Genomic DNA, 17,864 nt, shown 5'->3' with positions numbered 1-17,864 from the left:
TAAATTTAGTTGACATATACAAATAGTTATAATTTTAAATTTCTCCTAAAAATGTATTTTTAAAACTATAAATTAAATATGTATGCAGAAAACAATAATTTTGTTGCAAAATGGTTATGATTATGAAACTTGAATTAAAAACTATTGGTATAGTTTATTTTTGATAATTTAGTACATAGGTTTATTATCTTTTAGTGGCATTAATATTGTGATGAAAATGCAATTGAATCAGTTCTAGAGACTATATCTAGGTTTGATTTGGATCAAATTCAGCTTGCAATAGGCCTAATCTAATTTTTTTTTATCCGAAGACTTTTTCTTCTAAATAAATCTGAATCCAATATTTAGATCCATTAAATTAAACTTTTGTGTAAAAAATATGTTTCCTCAAAATAAACTATCTGCCTTAAAATAATAACAATCCGTATCAATATTAAATTGTAATTTATAATTATTTTTATTTATTTTTTTTTATTTATCTGATGGCCTAAAAATTAATAACAACTATATATTATTAGTAATTATCATGGTCAAAGATGGAATGATAAACCCCACCACCATTATTGTTTTTCCAGGAATCTCTGTAGTGTATAAACATTTACATTCAATGTTTACTACACAAAGAGAGATAGTGTGTGTGCTGCACTTTGCCACTGTTTACCATCAGACCTTGAATGTCCCAAGTGACAGGGTTTGTGGACTGGACAAACAACTTGTATGTCAAAATAATTTATCATAAATACTTGTCACTTGGTCACTTGTGTCGGATTACTCATCAACTACAACTTTCTAAAATACCGTACAGTTCTGAGAAAGGCTTCGCCCAAGTTAACAGATTTGTTAAATTAGAATAAAACTGTAATAAAATAACTATACAGTTTGTTTTCAAATTTGTTCAATCAAATATTACTCGGCTCAAGAAATTTAAAATTATTCTTATACAAAAGCTACTGACTCAAATAATTATAATTATAGTTCTCAGCTTTATTAACAACAAATTTGCAACCAAACTCATTGTGTTGTGATAGAATTACAGGAATTAAATATTATGTAAAATAACCTTCGATAACTGCAGGTGTATTATCTTATCAAAGAGTCATTAACCACTGAGCTAAGGATAGGCACTTCTGCTAACTAACTGTGTTGTAATGAGATTACCGAGTGGATAGGCACTTCTGCTAACTAACTGTGTTGTAATGAGATTACCGAGTTAAAACTCGGAAATAGAAATAACGTTCGGCCTCATAGTTTGTATGTTACAACCAAAGTAACCCAGGTATTAGAAATATAATATACATTCATTATGTATAATAGCTAGTGATTTTGGTCTAAGTGATTAATAATGCCCTTTTTATCACTTTATCTGGTCATTATACATATTATTTGACTAAAGATGGTAAAAGTGATTAATTATATTTAATTTATTACGTTATTGGTATTTGTTAATTATAAAAACACAGTGGATTTTTACAAGGGGAAATGACAATATAGTATTAGTTTTAATTATTGTTGGGTGTCTGCGTTGTTGTATGGTAGCAGTTATGTAATATGTGTTAAAATTAGTTCCTGTTTCGAGGGATGTTATTCTTCTTTTTTTGTCAGAAGAATGGGGTGACGCCAAAGACACCACAGAAATTTGAACTTCTTACCTGGGGCATTTCCGATTGATGCTTTCCCGTGCTCAAATCACACTAGATGAATTGGTATGGAAAATACTGATCATAAATGCCACTGGTCAGAAGTATGGACTTCGGTGATGGTTGTCCTAATCTTTAAAAAAATCATCTACTGAAATTCTTATTATTGAAAAAAATGTATACAATAACATTTATGCATGGTAATTAACTTTTGAAAATACATTTATGTTTAGAATTTTGATTATTTTTGAGTAAGGTTTCTTCAGATGGGTATTAAAAACTTGTTTTCAATCATTCATGTAGTTAATAAAACAAAGTTTTAATCACTTTAAGGAGCTAACTTTTCATATGTAGATGAAGCCATACTATCTTAAATGTAGAAATTGCTTAGAAAAGTTAACAGAACACTTGTGTTTGTTTCTGTAGTCTCTTGGGTGTATGTTGCAGGATACTTGTTACTACTACTGTCTACAACACACACCACCGGTACCCTGGATAGTATAGCTCTGACACTTGGCCTACACAAGAGCATATACGTTAACAGAACACTTGTGTTTGTTTCTGTAGTCTCTTGGATGTATGTTGCAGGATACTTGTTACTACTACTGTCTACAACACACACCACCGGTACCCTGGATAGTATAGCTCTGACACTTGGCCTACACAAGAGCATATACGTTAACAGAACACTTGTGTTTGTTTCTGTAGTCTCTTGGATGTATGTTGCAGGATACTTGTTACTACTACTGTCTACAACACACACCACCGGTACCCTGGATAGTATAGCTCTGACACTTGGCCTACACAAGAGCATATACGTTAACAGAACACTTGTGTTTGTTTCTGTAGTCTCTTGGATGTATGTTGCAGGATACTTGTTACTACTACTGTCTACAACACACACCACCGGTACCCTGGATAGTATAGCTCTGACACTTGGCCTACACAAGAGCATATACGTTAACAGAACACTTGTGTTTGTTTCTGTAGTCTCTTGGATGTATGTTGCAGGATACTTGTTACTACTACTGTCTACAACACACACCACCGGTACCCTGGATAGTATAGCTCTGACACTTGGCCTACACAAGAGCATATACGTTAACAGAACACTTGTGTTTGTTTCTGTAGTCTCTTGGATGTATGTTGCAGGATACTTGTTACTACTACTGTCTACAACACACACCACCGGTACCCTGGATAGTATAGCTCTGACACTTGGCCTACACAAGAGCATATACGCTGTAGTAATAGATGCCGGAAGCACAGGCTCCAGGGTTTTGGCCCTGTCCTTCCATCAGTCCATCCTAGGTATGTGTATTATTTGGATTTGTGGGAAAGGTATTGATAAATTTGTACTAACAAAATCTCAAGTTAGAGGTTACTAACATACGGTATGTAATGTAGTGTGGGCAAACACACACAAAGAAAGATATGGAAAACTTCATCAAACGTTGAGATTATAGGAAGATAATCCTTACTAGATCTTATCATCTGACCTTAAAGAAAGAGTGCAGTAAAGAAATTATTTTGAACAATGATGGTTGAATAGCTCATTAATCCAGAAAACAATGTATACCTACTTTTTGTTTCTTCCCATCTTTTTAAAAATTTATTGGCATAGTATGAAAAATGTTTTATTTTATGTTATATTCTTAAGCAAATCTTAATTTCACATACAGAAAACCTACTTGTACCCTACTGTCTGATTTTTGAAACTTTCCATATATGAATGCATTTTTTTTAAACTCCCATATTTAAAATCAGTAAAATAAACATCGATAGGTTATGTAACACATAACAAAGCATTTAACATGGGTGGTAGCATTTGATATTTGGCCGTACATGAGTGTGAGGGATAAACGGGGTGGCCAACCTTGAATGCTAAATGTCTGTCAAACTATTCACAATTGGTGACTAAATATCAGTAGCTGTGTGTTGCTGGTTACTGCTTCCAAACACAACACCTTCACGGTTTTTTGTTAATTGATGCCTACTGTTTTTTTGTGATCCAAAATTTACTCTTTGATATCCAAATTGCCTGTTGTGACATTAGTCCGGATATCAGAGGTTGTACTAGAAACAAACAGTAAACTCTTATGCGCTAGAAACTGTCAGTCTTGATGTTGTTAAATCAAAGTGGCTGTAAATTAAGTTCAATCCGACTTTCCAGATATATGTATCATCATAATATAGTATCTCTGAAGCATTGATTGGTTGCTGTTTATTGAGGAAGAATTTTGATGATGCCTTAGAAATAGTACCAAATCATTATAGTTTCCATATAATTAAGTAGTGCAGTGAAAGTCATTGTGTGTACATTTACTTTTATAAATGCTTGTCTTAGATATGATAATACATTTAATAATAGTATGTTTGTGACATATTTCTGCAACAAAAAAAATGTTATAATGATGAAAATCCTGCACCTGGAGACAAGTTAGGAAAAACATTGGTGCAACAAATGTCTTAAGTCCTGGACAGTGGTGATAACCATTTGTCAAAATAATATGTACATTATTATTTGATGGGATAAGTCTGGTTGATAATGTTGAACGATGTTATGACAATAATTGACCATACTATGTACCAGTGAAGATGGTACAGTAGGTGGCATACAGCTGTCTGCGACCTTGACCAGTGAGGGTGGTGGCGGGTTTGGTACAGAGGATACTGTGTGCATTTCTGCAAATGTAGAATAGGCACCTTTCCTGCTAGCTGATGATTGTACACAGGTTGATGTTTTTATGCATGACTATACAACTTTGGCCTGTTCCGGTTGCGCACAAGGTTATATGCCTCCTAAATATAGGAGGCATATAATGGTAGTGTAACATGTTAAGGCCGTTTCACACTGCGGTCACACTATGTCACGTTACAGATTTTTCAAAAGATCTGTTTCCATAGTTTTAAATGGTGTAATTCACACCGACCTCGCAGAACCTCACAGACGTCGACAGACGAATCTGTGGAATCGCTCCGAGAGCGACCTTTTCAAAACATCTGTCGACGTCTGTGGCCCCGCGCATGCGCACTGGCTCGCTTCCCGCCGCGCGCATGACCAGACCTGTCGTGCAGTTTCGTGCTGTAACTCTTTACAAGAAGTTAGATTGCTATTTTTGTTATTTATTATGTAACAGTTAATTGAAGCCGTCAGAACGCGTCCACTGCTGTGGAATAAAGATTTGGAGGTGAATAGAGACAGCAATTTAAAGGACACAGCATGGGGTGAAATAGCAGAGCAACTGGAACAAAATAGTAAGTAGTTCTAGTGGTTGATAGGGTGTACCTAGTGCATTCGGTTTGTAACCGAATACAACAGCATGAGTTCCTCTTCACTATTCGAACTACTATCGCCGTCATCCAACCAAGGCAAATTTTTAGTAAACGCGCTATCGCACCACGTACCACTTGCCATGTTATCTGCTTCAACTAAACCGACTGACAGAGCAGAAACAATGTACCAGTATCTGACAGACGTCGGTGGCGGTGTGAACTGTATGTCTGTCACACGACATCTGTCACGTTACGCAACGTGACATAGTGTGACCGCGGTATGAAACGGCCTTTAGTCTGCCTTGTTGTTTACATAATCAATCTAATAGATGATAGACATTTTATTTCATACAACATTTTCAAAATTAGAAAAATTGTGTGTTAACATCTATCCTAAATCCATTGAATATTGGATATTCATTATTGTAAGATTCCTTATTGTCAACACTATTTCAATGTTATCTGAACTCTTGAAGAACAAGACGATAAATGTTTTATATACGTCAAAGTAGGCATGAAAGATTAAGTACTTAAAGATATGAGTATTTTAATTATCTAACTGTGTTTTTCTCTGTGACACAAGTACATTATCCTAGATTGTCAGGTAAATTAATAGAGAATTTATAGTAGAACCTTTCTTACTTAATTGGCTGCTCGCTTTAGTGAAGTCTACCACTCTCAGAGGCTAGAAAAATTTAGTTTTGTCTGTCTGTCTATCTGATTACTTGTCTCTCGAACAAACTGACAGATGACGAATTGTGCATGAAACTTCATTTCTCTAAGAGGAATGCTGAGTTGGATTATGGTGCATTTCACTCAGTTTTTACATGGCGTATGTTTGGGATTTGGCTGAGTATTAATGAATATTTTTACATTTGCGTTATGGGTAATGATGATGTCAACAAGAAAATAACTGAGTAAATAAATTTGTAAATAAAACAAGTAGATTTTAAAATGTGACATATTGACACATGAGGCCTAACATAAAATCAATTATTTTATGGTTACTTGGTAAGAATAAGTTCATTATTAACAGTGATATTAATTACACCAATTTAATGAATTAATGTGAATGTATTATATGAAATGAAAATTATTGTTCTAATCAAAAGTGTTAGGGAAACTACAAGACCTTAAAACAATTTCATAACTTTTAATACAAGGCAATGTTGATTGTTTCAAATCTTGACATATCAGTTGATGGTTATAAATGAACTTAAAGTTAATAATATAAATTTTTAGACTATAGAGGTAGAAAACTCAGTTGGGATGATTGTTCAGCATGTGATAAATAGAATAAATTCGGAGACCTTTGTTATTGGAAGAATGTGATTTCTGTGTAGTATTGCTGTTCTTAAAATTATCTTTCATTAAATGCATGAAATACAGTCTTATTTTGCATATGAAATTTGTATTTATGGAGAAACTACCATTAAAAATCCGGACAAAATTGTAATTTTACAAAAAAGTGATTAAGACAATGCTTAATTTAAACTATGATGATCCCTTAAAAATATTTTTGCTGATTTAAAAAAATTAACAGTGTGTAGTTTTATATTTTAAATCTATTATATATCTTAGAAACAATAGTAGCAAGTTTCTGGTGCACAGCCGAAATCATTCATATGATACTAGGAACAAAAATAATTTGGTTTCCACATCAGATCCCAACCTAGAATTAAAAAAGAAAACTTCTTAAGCGGAGATACAATTTTATAATCAAATTCCAAATATTTATTAAATATACAGATGACAACAAAAAATTTAACCCATTGCGGATCACTGACGAGCTGGGCTCGCCATGTAGCGGCCGGGCCTAACGGCACTGAGATGTCGAGCTCAGGTCGCAAAAGCGGTCTGCTTTTAAGTTTACCTCCAAATAGTTCTATTAATGTCTGATAAATCGGGTGATCGTCTTCACTTGTCAACTAAGAGTGTTTAACAACGATCTACGTTTAGAGTTTTCAAAAATTTTATAAATATCCTACAGATCGCAGTTGTATGTCGAAGTTGAAAAATCATTCATATGAGTTCACTCTCTGCTTTTTAGCACTTCTGATTGGTTGTTTTCCTCAGTTTTTATTATTTTATTTTTATTTTGAGGTTAGTGACACAGAACTAAACGACGCAGACGTACATGTTAGCGGGTTTAGTCTAGACAATGGCCCGGATGTTGTAATCGCTTCGCCCGAGCCACTTTATTTAGACTATGATTCAGACATCATCCCTGCCACCCCGGAACCTTGCTCGCGTGTTACTGTTCCTACACCACGGATACCCCAGCAGGCCCATGTTCCGTCTGAACGAATACCTTCCCAGCTGAATTTTCTAGTATACAATAGCGAGCAATACGATGTGGCGCACCATTGCTGTTCGTGCGGCCGCTGACCGTAAATTAATTCGTGCCCGCGCGCCAAAACAATAAGATCCGCAATGGGTTAAAAGGTTTAAATCATTTTATTAGTTTTAAGAATTTTTAATATAGTGTGACACTATTATTTATACAAAATGTTTTATTTGAATAAATATATGATTAATTGGTTAAATGTGAAATAAAATTACTGTAATATATCCTGCAACTACATTCTGTTTCTTGAATTAAGTCTACTGGTGGTGAGGGAGGTGTTCATGGTCATGAACCTCCTCACAGGTCAGCGAACCCAAAAAAAAATAAACGTTTTTATGAGTGCCACAAATATATTTTGTAATTTTTATTGTTGTGTCATTAAATTAATCATACAATAAGTTGGACTATTTATAACATATCTGTATTGGAACTAGTTCATGAAAAAGTGAATCAAAGTTTTAACAGGTAGGTACATGTTGTAGGATAGATAAATAACAGACAAAATCAGTACAGGAAAAGTTCAGGCAGAGACAGGAATTGTATGGTCTCAGTATTTGTATCACAGATTAGATTTTATTGCTGCTAATAAGTGAGTTGAACAGTCCAACTAGAATGCAACATTATCTAACCAGCCTGCTATCTAGATATGGGTCAGCTGATTGTTATCTGCAGTCAGGTTTTTTCAGGATCATTGCCATACCTAATTTTGAAGTGCAGGAACACTTGTGTGCTCATTACTAATCGAGTGATAGTTTGATACACATAGCTTCATGGAAATGTATTAATACTGTTTCTTGGCACAAATATTGTAGTATTAAAGTAAATTCAATAAAATTTACTGAAGTTTTAATTGGTTTGCTTCACTAGTTAAAATTTAAAAATTGTTAAACATGTGATCTCCTGTGACTTATTGTAAGTATTTATAAACTTTTTCATACAATCAAATATTATCACAATAGCATTTTTAATTTTTACTTCTGCAAAATTAACTACAAATATGTCACTGTATTGTATAAATTTGAAATGTGTACAGTTTTGCAATGTGTATCTGATTTATTTGTAATATTGGAGAGTTACCTGCTGGGATTTCTAATTTATTTTCTCTACAAGATTTTACAACAAGATTTTTGCTATATTTTAATGCTGCAGATAGTTAAAAATTATATTTAGTTAAAAAATGAAGTTAAACATTTGAGGCATGTAAGTAATTGTCAATGTTTTAACCATACAAGAAATAAATCTAATTTTATTGATTTATAGGCCTAATAAAAATCTGTCATTATATTTTGTTTCAGATGATAGTTTAAAACTAGATGATGAATTATTTATTGAGCAAGAACCAGGATTGTCAGCCTATGCTGAGAATCCAAAAATGGTAAGTACTCTATATCCACACTACATTTTTTTTTTCTTGTGGTTTACTGTAATTTCATTTTTGTTTTGTAAAAGTGTTGACTGTATTATAAAAAATTAACTTTTAGTATATCTGGCTAAAAATTTACTTATAATAATTATTTGAAGGCTTTTTTAACCCTAGCAGTGAGTCATATTACTTTAAATTTCAAGTTGTTTTGGAATTTCTTGTAGGGAAATTTTTTAACTATAACAAAAAAATATACTAGCAATCGTGAGGATTCCTAATAAGTTTAAAAATGTATCCAAGCATTCAAAGATTGTGTGTTTTACTTTTAAACTTACAGTTGCAATTAAAGCAACTAATTTTAATTATAAACATTGTTAATGTCTAGCTAAATAAATGTATCTGTGAGATGTAGTGAGAAAATATGACCTAAGAATAAATCAAATTTATAAAAATACAGTGTTTTAATACTGTTGAAACATTGTGAGTGAGGTAGGTCAAATTATGTCAGAAATTAAAATTTGATGCCTTCTTACAATCTTATTAAACGGGATAAATTTAACTAAGCTGCTTAATTTGAATTTAGAGAGGAGGTTGAATTATATTATTCCCAGGTTGACTGCAACATCCTGCTACCAGTCTTTTAATTTAATCTTCCGTAACAATATAGTTATAATTAGATAGCAAACCTCCCATTAGGTTTCTAAATAAATTAATAAAATATGTCGTTGAAGTGTATTTGATGAATTGGATGTTGGCAGGGAGCGGAGAAAATAGCAGAACTTGTGGAGAGAGCCAAGGGGTTCGTTCCGCAGAAGGCGTGGTCCAGCACCCCTATGGTACTGAGAGCCACAGCAGGTCTGCGTCTGCTGCCCGAGGGCAAAGCCAACGCGCTACTAGATGAGGTATGTGTACACTAAGACTATGAATATTATCAAACTAAAAATAACGTTGTTTTTGTACATGAAGTATTTCCTACATACATTTCAAAAACTATAATAAAAAAAAATCTTAAATTCAACACACAGGAATGAATAATATGGTTATTTCTACCTTTGGTTACACCATAGTATCATTAATTTATTTTGATCTTACCTTACTCATAATTATTTTTCATTTTTAATTAGAAATATTTCTTTTTACAAGTTGGGCTTGTGAGTCAGCTCATTGGTCTTTAAACTAAAAGTTGCCGTTACAAACTGTTCATATTCAATAGTTGAAAAACTATAAAGTTATGAATGCCATTCAGTAGTATATATGTTTTTCATTGATTCATTTATATAATGCTATAAGACACATATTTTTGCAACAGTTCTGATAACTAAATACAATTTAAACCTAGGAAAGTAAGAAGTTAAAAGTTATAAATAACAGAACCATGATTTAAAAGAATATCTTATGAAACAGAATTTTTTTTAATCCCATCAAGCACTGTTTTATGGTTTATAACACACTGCCTAAAAGAAATTTAGAAAATTGCAACAAACAGAAAATGAAACTTGATCAACATATAGCTTCAAAAACTACGAGGACATTTTCATTCGGTTTATCTTAGATTTTTACTATCCTAGAAATGGTGTACATTCAAACTAGAGTTTTGAACAAGGCTTTTTACAAAGTAATATTTAATATTAATTATTGATGTTTTAATACACACTGTATATTGATACACACAGGAAGATATATTCTGAATGATTTTATATAAACTGCTTTAATTTAGCAAATCTCACAAATGAGTTTTGGAGTTATATAGCTGTTTAGTGATTCTTGAAGTTAGTATATATATATATATTAAAACACAAATATGATGTTAAGGGGTTATGATTATTATAGAGCTTACATCACATAAAATCAACTAGTATTATATATTTATTTCATATATTATATATATATATATATATATATATATATATATATATATATATATATATATATCAGTAAACTAATTAGGTTATAAAGAATCAAAATTGTGTTAAAATTAATTTTCTGTCTAAGATATTTCCAGTATTATTGTGGAGTTTGTCTTGTGCTCCGATCAAGAAAATGTACCAATGAAAACCTATTTCGATCATAAAGCGTCTTCTTTTGGCTCTTTTCATTTACCTTTGATTTAACCAAATTCAATTACCTTATGTGCAAACATTCATAGCTTTGTACAATGAGGTGGTTTTTATAACAGTGTTTAATAGTATGTATTTTCATTGCATTAGATAGATTATTGATCATTATCGCAATCTAAATTCAAAACAATCAATAAAATCACACAATTGAATGAGTTGTATTAGTTTGCTTCTTAAATTTCTCTTCACCAAAAACTTTAATTTCAAAATTACTAAAATAGTGTTAAAACTTATTTGGGCAAACAGTATTTCTTTTGAGAGACCAATTTATTCTTTTTACAATGCAGTTTATATGTGCAGACTATAACAATATTTATTGGTGTTTCTAAGAGAATGAATTAAAAGTGGCTTTTCGATTTTTCTGTTTCCAAAGGTTTTGTTTTAATTAAATATAGATCTTTTAGTTTTTACTGTACATATACATATTGTTTTAAACATAGGCATATAATGAAATTTATTCAAATGAAAATAGTTATTATTATTTGACAAAGGGCTAAACTTGAAAGTTCTATTCAAATTTTGCCTCTATCAATGATAAGTCTGCATAAAACTTTCAATGGTCCTACAAATATAGAAGTTTTTGATTGCCAGATCTATTGATTGGGTTCATTAAATAAACCAGTTGTAAGAGTGTACATTTGAATGAAAACCTCTCTAGTGAAGTGTTCGGAGGAAGTCTGTACTTCACTAGTATCACTCAGTAAACAAATATAACTTGTGATAACAAATTGTTGCTTAACTCTGTCACAATGCATGGCTCTTGTTTTAGACCATTAACTAAGCACAACAGTTATTTATAAAATGGTTCCTTTTATTAACACGTTATGTGAGTTATCTTTGAAATAATGGTAAATTTACAAACTAGTTAGTACTTTTTTTATTTATAGGTTGGATTATTGTGGATGTAATTAATTCAGCATATGATTAACATCTAATGTTTTCACAAACTAGAAGTAAAGATTAATTGGAGGACTTGAATTGCAGTATGGTAAAATTTTGTTAAATCACTATCCTTTAAACTGTTAGTTTCTGTTGAACATCAACATTGTGCTAACGAAAACAATTAAATTTAATATTCAGTATAGTGGCCAGACATGCATGAAACTGTGTAGTGAAGCTCCACATTAATGGGAGTATAAATGTGTCATTAGGCAGTATGTACAATGATGACCTTCAGTTGGCATACCAATAACTCATACTCCCTTAGTCTATTGTCACACTAATGAGTTACAACTGAATTGTGTACACTACTTCATCACAGCTACAGAATATTTCCATGGTGAATGCTTGTATCTCAAAGAAGCCAAATTAATTGATTCAGACAATTTTTCATTTTAATACAGTAGATTGAAGTTATTTCCATAAAGGTGCTATATGTTTCTGTTCTCTGCAACAACCATTATTGAGGTCGAGATGATGGTTAATCAAAATTCAATTGTACCTTCAAAATTATGTTGAAATGACTGATATAACTCATAAATGTTGAATAAGTAACATGTAAGAGGGAGATGAATGATGAGTAAACTCAGCTTTGTTTATACTATAAGTTACCAGTTTTAATGGCAGTTTGTTTTATTGTATTTGGTTTCATTATATTTTCTTTTGACCTATGATAAATTGTGGATTTGGGGTATATATTTTCATTTTCCCTTTCACTACTTTAGATAATCAGACAATCTATTACTATACTGATTTACACCCAGACATATGTAATCAATTTTGATTGTCTTGACTACCTCTTTATATTAGAATTTTGAACAGCTCACGGTTCTCCAGTGATTTGGTACATCTGTTTCCATCGTTCTTTTCATTAACTTAGATAATCAATTTATGTATTATTCTGTCCATTAACACCCAGCATACACCGCCTGTCATGGTGGGCGCAGTTGTATGTTTCTGTAAGAGTTGTTAAATGCCCGCTTCTCTCCAGCGGTTTTATATATTTTAAAAGAGTATTCCATCTTCATCATTTAAAGGCTAACAGTTTCTCCATATCATGATAGTTGTATTTCTATAAAACCATAAGGTGGAACTGCTTGATGGTAGAAATTAACTCCCTCAGGAAACTACAGCACTCGGTGGGCTGCCTGACCATTCTACACTGTGGAAAATTTCTCACTCAAGGACAAATAACAACTTTCGATATTCAAAAGAGACTACTCAATCTATATTTTGGAACTTTCTTTATTTTAAATTTTGATGTCAATAAATTGTTGTATTGAGATGTAAATAATGAGCTTTTGACTTGTTTGGTAATTAAGAAAATCCAAATTTACTGAGATTAATTAATAACATAAATAATGTGACATATAACTATAAGTATTGATCATACTATATATTGGTGTCCTAATGTTGACAGGTACGGAGACTGTTTGCCAATTCACCATTTCACACAACAGAAAATTCTGTGGCAATCATGGAAGGTTCTGATGAGGGGCTATTCGCCTGGGTCAACATAAATTTCCTGTCAGGTTAGTATAACCAGTTAACAAATATATCTATTGAACAAAATATTATTTTGTAAACTAAATAGTGTGTAGTTGATTCATTTACAGACTTGATTTTTGAATGAAGGTAACTTAGAGTAGCCTGCTCGAAAATATTCTGATGGTAGCTGGTGCTTCTGAATCCTCCACTCTACTCCATATCAAACACTTGCCAGTTTTATTTTATAGAAAATAACTGAGTCGTCTTAGCATATGTTGCAATAAACAAATATCATCAGTTGTTAAGGCACAGAAACATTCGTAAAAATTGATTTCACTCATTAGTAGACTACTGTCTACATTACTATGTGAATGTGGCCACGTCTCAGTGAGAACAGTTGGTGGTTGTCAGCGTTTGACAACATAGTTTCATGTGTTATTAGACTATTTTCATGCAGGTGATGATAGTTAATGTTGCTGTTTGTATTTTAGACAGATTATTTGGCAAGGCAAGCCAAATGTTGGCAGCCCTGGATCTAGGTGGAGGCTCCACACAAATCACGTTTCCTCTCATCGATGAGAAACAAAGGAACAAGTTCCCTTCTGATGATGTCCATCCATTGAAAATGTTTGGGCAGCAGATCTATGTCTACACGCATAGGTAAATTAACAAACTTGTGTTTTTAATCTATGTTTTGGTACAGTTGTTAAATGTGGGTTATAACTAAAAATATGGCGTTTCTAAATAGTTTTATTCCAAGATTCAGAAAAGATTGTTGATAATTTGCAGTTACCTGGGGCTGGGACTGATGGCAGCCCGGAAAGCCATCCTATCTATGGGCAACCCAGAAGGATCCACAGACTTGGCCAGTGAGTGTATCAATCCCATCAACAAGAACAAGAAGTTTAAGTACGGTGGCAAGGAATATACTGTTCAGTAAGTCAATCGTTCCAAAAGTGCAAACTGAACTTAAATTTAAGATAGGAAAATTGTACATACATATACGTATATTAAACCTATATATAGATCAGAAAATGTAACCCCTGGAAGTTACAGCCCTCTAGGTTGGAAAAAAATATAACTATTGTTCAGTTTAAACAATAAAAGTGAAACTATTGGTACATTACAATTTGTGTTAAGATGTAAAGACCCTATATGCCCGTTACTTCCCTACAGGGGAGACAAAACATTTAAAAGTCAATTATTTTATGAAAGGTGCATTATAGTAAAATTTAAAAAAAGACCAGTCTTTTAACTTTCTTTTCTTTTACGATCAATATAGAAAATGTATAACTTTTTATTACTCACCTAAAATTTCCTTCCTCAAAATAAAAACTCCCAGTGTTTGTATCTAGTAACAAAGATACTGTTAATTTATTAAACTTTGGGGGCTCTAGCTTCTCTAGTGCATGCCTTTCCAGCCATGTTCATTTAAGAAAAGGTCTTATTGTAGCCTTTTAAGAAAAATTCTTATTGTAGCCTCTTAAACATGCCTTGAAATTCTCTTATATCAATTATATAACACTGTATAATACAGTGTAATGTGATGTACATAAAATAACTATAATATGTTGTATTTTTATGGTTAAAGCATTAATCTTAAACCAGCATCAGGTGTAACGAGACGATTAGATCTTATTTTACAAATTAAGTCCGGTGTGGTAGTCAAAGTAGATTTGAACAGAGGCTCCAAATTTACAGATTATTTTCTACAACGTCCTTCTCATGCACCAATACTACACTTATCTTAAGTATGCCATAACACATGTTGTATCACAATCTGTGGTGTATAAATTTATAAATTATTATTAAAGATTGTTATAAAAAATATATTTAGATTAAATTATTACTGTGTTGTAAAAAAAAAAAATTATACTTATAAAAATATAAATTTATAAAAAATTAAATTTGTTTCTAGGGCAAAAGTAAAGGGTTTATTACATAAATAGTTAGTACCATTGAAGGCTCTTAGAGCAATTGGAAAATAATTTTAAATAGTACTAAATGTTAATGAAACAGTACTTTACAATATGGTTTGTTTTTTGGACGAGGCCTTTCGAAACCAAAGGTGCTGCTTCCAAACAGAATAGTCAGAGTGTTTAGTAGGATATCCAACCCTTCTTGGAGAAGGGCCGGGAAAACTCCATTCGCCCCAAGAGATTTAAATGGCATGAAGGATCTTATTGCTCATTTAATCCTTATAGATGTAAAGATTTTTTTGACTTTTGTCTGGATTTAGAAACCTTCCGACCAGATATCTCTTCCGCCAGAGAATAAAAATCCTCATTTTGAGTCATAGAGACTGCCCGGAAAGTGTGTCTCCAACAACAGTTCTAGAGTATCTTTCTTGTTCACTGTAAAGCCTCCATTTGCCTTTACTCTCACAAATTCTTAAACACAAAGTTTCACTCTTTCTAAAAAAGCGTTTTTTTAAGAAAGTTTTTTTCTGTCTAATTTGGAATTTCAAAGTTTCTAAGTACGCTAAACTGCAATACTGGTCTGATGGAGTAGATTTATATGCAAGATGTAACAACAATTTTAATATGGTAATGTATTAATATAAACAAATGTTATAGAAAATAAAATGAAGAGTTGTTACAATTGTTCTTCAAAACATAAGTAATGCACAAATTGTAATAATTTGTATTTCATTGTATTTTAGAGGTCCAGCAAACCCTGAGATCTTGAAGAAGAAGAGGAAGAACCCTGATGAAGGCTTTGATGAGACACCTATTGTTAGACTGAAGGAGTGCACTGACTTGGCCAAAAGTTACCTCAATTCTCAGAATATGACCAAGCCCGATGGTGTTTTGGACTTTGAAATCACTGCATTCTCTTATTTCTTTGATCGTGCCACCGAAGTTGGTTTGCTCACCGGTTTGTATTTATTTTTAATATTGTAGTATTTGTTGTAAATTATTAATAAAACAGAAGTAGTGCATGTAGCTAAACTGTGCATCATATTTGCTAAACTGATTAAATTATGATGCTGAAAAAACCATAATAAACTGAAGTTCCATTTCATGTGTCAGATTTGTTTATGTGCATTAAAATATTTATTGTTTTGACTAGTAACTATAAACATAAAAAAATCCATACATTTATTTAGAGTGAAAATTGTTCCTAGCATTAAGTAGCGTAAGTCATTTAAGTATTTACGTTTTTTTTATTTTTTTATTAGTTTTAATCAATTTGTATTTGAATAGGAAGGTTGTTAAATTGATTAGCTCCAGTTTGTAAAGGTAATTGATTAAACATATAATATTCCAATAACTCTCATTTTCCTTTCCCTTTTGTATTATAAGTATTTATAGTAATTTGTATGACTGATTAATGATTTACCCATACAGTAATACCATGCCATAAGAAAATTGAAATATATTAATCTGTAATATTGAAATATTTAATTTTTGTATCTTAATAACTTCCCTTACTTGTAAACATGGATATTCTTGAAAAAAGTAGTATTTTAACAAACTGTTGTTTGTAGTTATACCTTTTAATTATTTTTACCATTTCATTTGCAGTGGTAGGAATGAGAATGTGAAATTAGATGCCTTGCTTTATCAGCAGTACACTTGGTTGAATTTAATAACTTGTGCTATGTTAGAAAAACAAATTATTAAATAATATGCAATTTATTCTGGATCTGAAGGTGTTAAAGAGTTGGAAATCTTCATAGTGCAATTGATTATTTTCTATCTTCACAGTCACTCAGTAATGATTTGACATTTCATTGATAGTGGTTTGTAATCAATTACATAATGCTGTCAAAAGATTATAATATACCTAAATATTTTAAATTTTTATTCCTTACAGTATTATGTAATATTTACTGTAATCTTCACAATATCATAACAAAAATTATATTAAAAGCAAACAAAGAGTTGTATGATACGTTGTTAAAAGCTCAAAAACACATCTTGATCTTTGGAAAAATACTACCTGAGTCGGGAAGGGTGTTTTTTTCCTTCCTGAGGGAAAAGGACAGTTTGTCCCCGCGTTTAGTCCTAAAAGGACCTTTGCGCCTCCCTTACTTTAATTTTGTGTCCTCAAAGTCCGAGGCTTTTGCAAAAACCGATCAGATTTGAGGGCTTCTGTTCTTTGATACCCTTGGGGCTGAGGAGATATGCTCCCAGGTATCTTTTCCGAGTTTCTAAGATGGCAGGACAATCTAACCAAATGTGCTCTGCTGATTCCTCCTCTTCTCCACAGAGTCTACACTCGTTAGTCTGGCTAAGGCCTACCTTCATAAGATGCTTCCTTAGGAGGCCATGTCCTGTCAACATTCCTAATATTAGTCTTATATCCTCCTTATTCTGATCTAAGAGAGCTGTCCACGCTTTAATGCAAGGAGAGATAAACAATTTGGATAGTCGGGAATGGTGTTACTGTGGGGAATGTAAAGGGTTAATGGTTATACATTGTACAGATAGTCAGAAGTTATCTAATTGTGTTTGGTTATTATCAATCAATATTAAAATTTATTTTGAATGCAATTTTTTAAAACATTTCATACATAATAGGATAAATTGTTATAGTGTTTATTTTTTCTGTTGTATAACGAAATGCTTGTTTCTTATTTGTGTGGTTGTTATGTTTTAGATATTTATACCGGTGGGACTGTCCTCTTCAAGGACATTAAGAAAGCGACTAAAGAATGTAAGTACAAAAATAATTTAACCAAATACAAACAT

The 17,864-nt window shown here is 32.1% G+C and overlaps 1 protein-coding gene across 3 annotated transcripts in view; it reads left to right on the top strand.

Moving 5' to 3' along the window:
• LOC124356942 (ectonucleoside triphosphate diphosphohydrolase 5) overlaps positions 1-17,864 on the top strand; it is a 48,368-nt gene that overhangs the window by 16,943 nt on the left and 13,561 nt on the right. For all 3 annotated transcript variants that reach the window (XM_046808269.1, XM_046808268.1, XM_046808267.1), the window contains exons 3-11: positions 2,085-2,733; positions 2,875-2,948; positions 8,556-8,635; positions 9,382-9,525; positions 13,100-13,211; positions 13,659-13,827; positions 13,957-14,103; positions 15,830-16,044; positions 17,773-17,829. In XM_046808269.1, coding sequence (XP_046664225.1) covers positions 2,213-2,733; positions 2,875-2,948; positions 8,556-8,635; positions 9,382-9,525; positions 13,100-13,211; positions 13,659-13,827; positions 13,957-14,103; positions 15,830-16,044; positions 17,773-17,829 — 1,519 coding nt within the window. In that variant the 5' untranslated portion in view covers positions 2,085-2,212. The remainder of the gene's footprint in view (positions 1-2,084; positions 2,734-2,874; positions 2,949-8,555; positions 8,636-9,381; positions 9,526-13,099; positions 13,212-13,658; positions 13,828-13,956; positions 14,104-15,829; positions 16,045-17,772; positions 17,830-17,864) is intronic.

The sequence above is a fragment of the Homalodisca vitripennis genome, chromosome 3 (genome assembly GCF_021130785.1).
Source record: "Homalodisca vitripennis isolate AUS2020 chromosome 3, UT_GWSS_2.1, whole genome shotgun sequence".
NCBI lineage: Eukaryota > Metazoa > Arthropoda > Insecta > Hemiptera > Cicadellidae > Homalodisca > Homalodisca vitripennis.
Note: the sequence above shows the minus strand (reverse complement) of the source record. Positions and strands in the feature narration are given on the sequence as shown.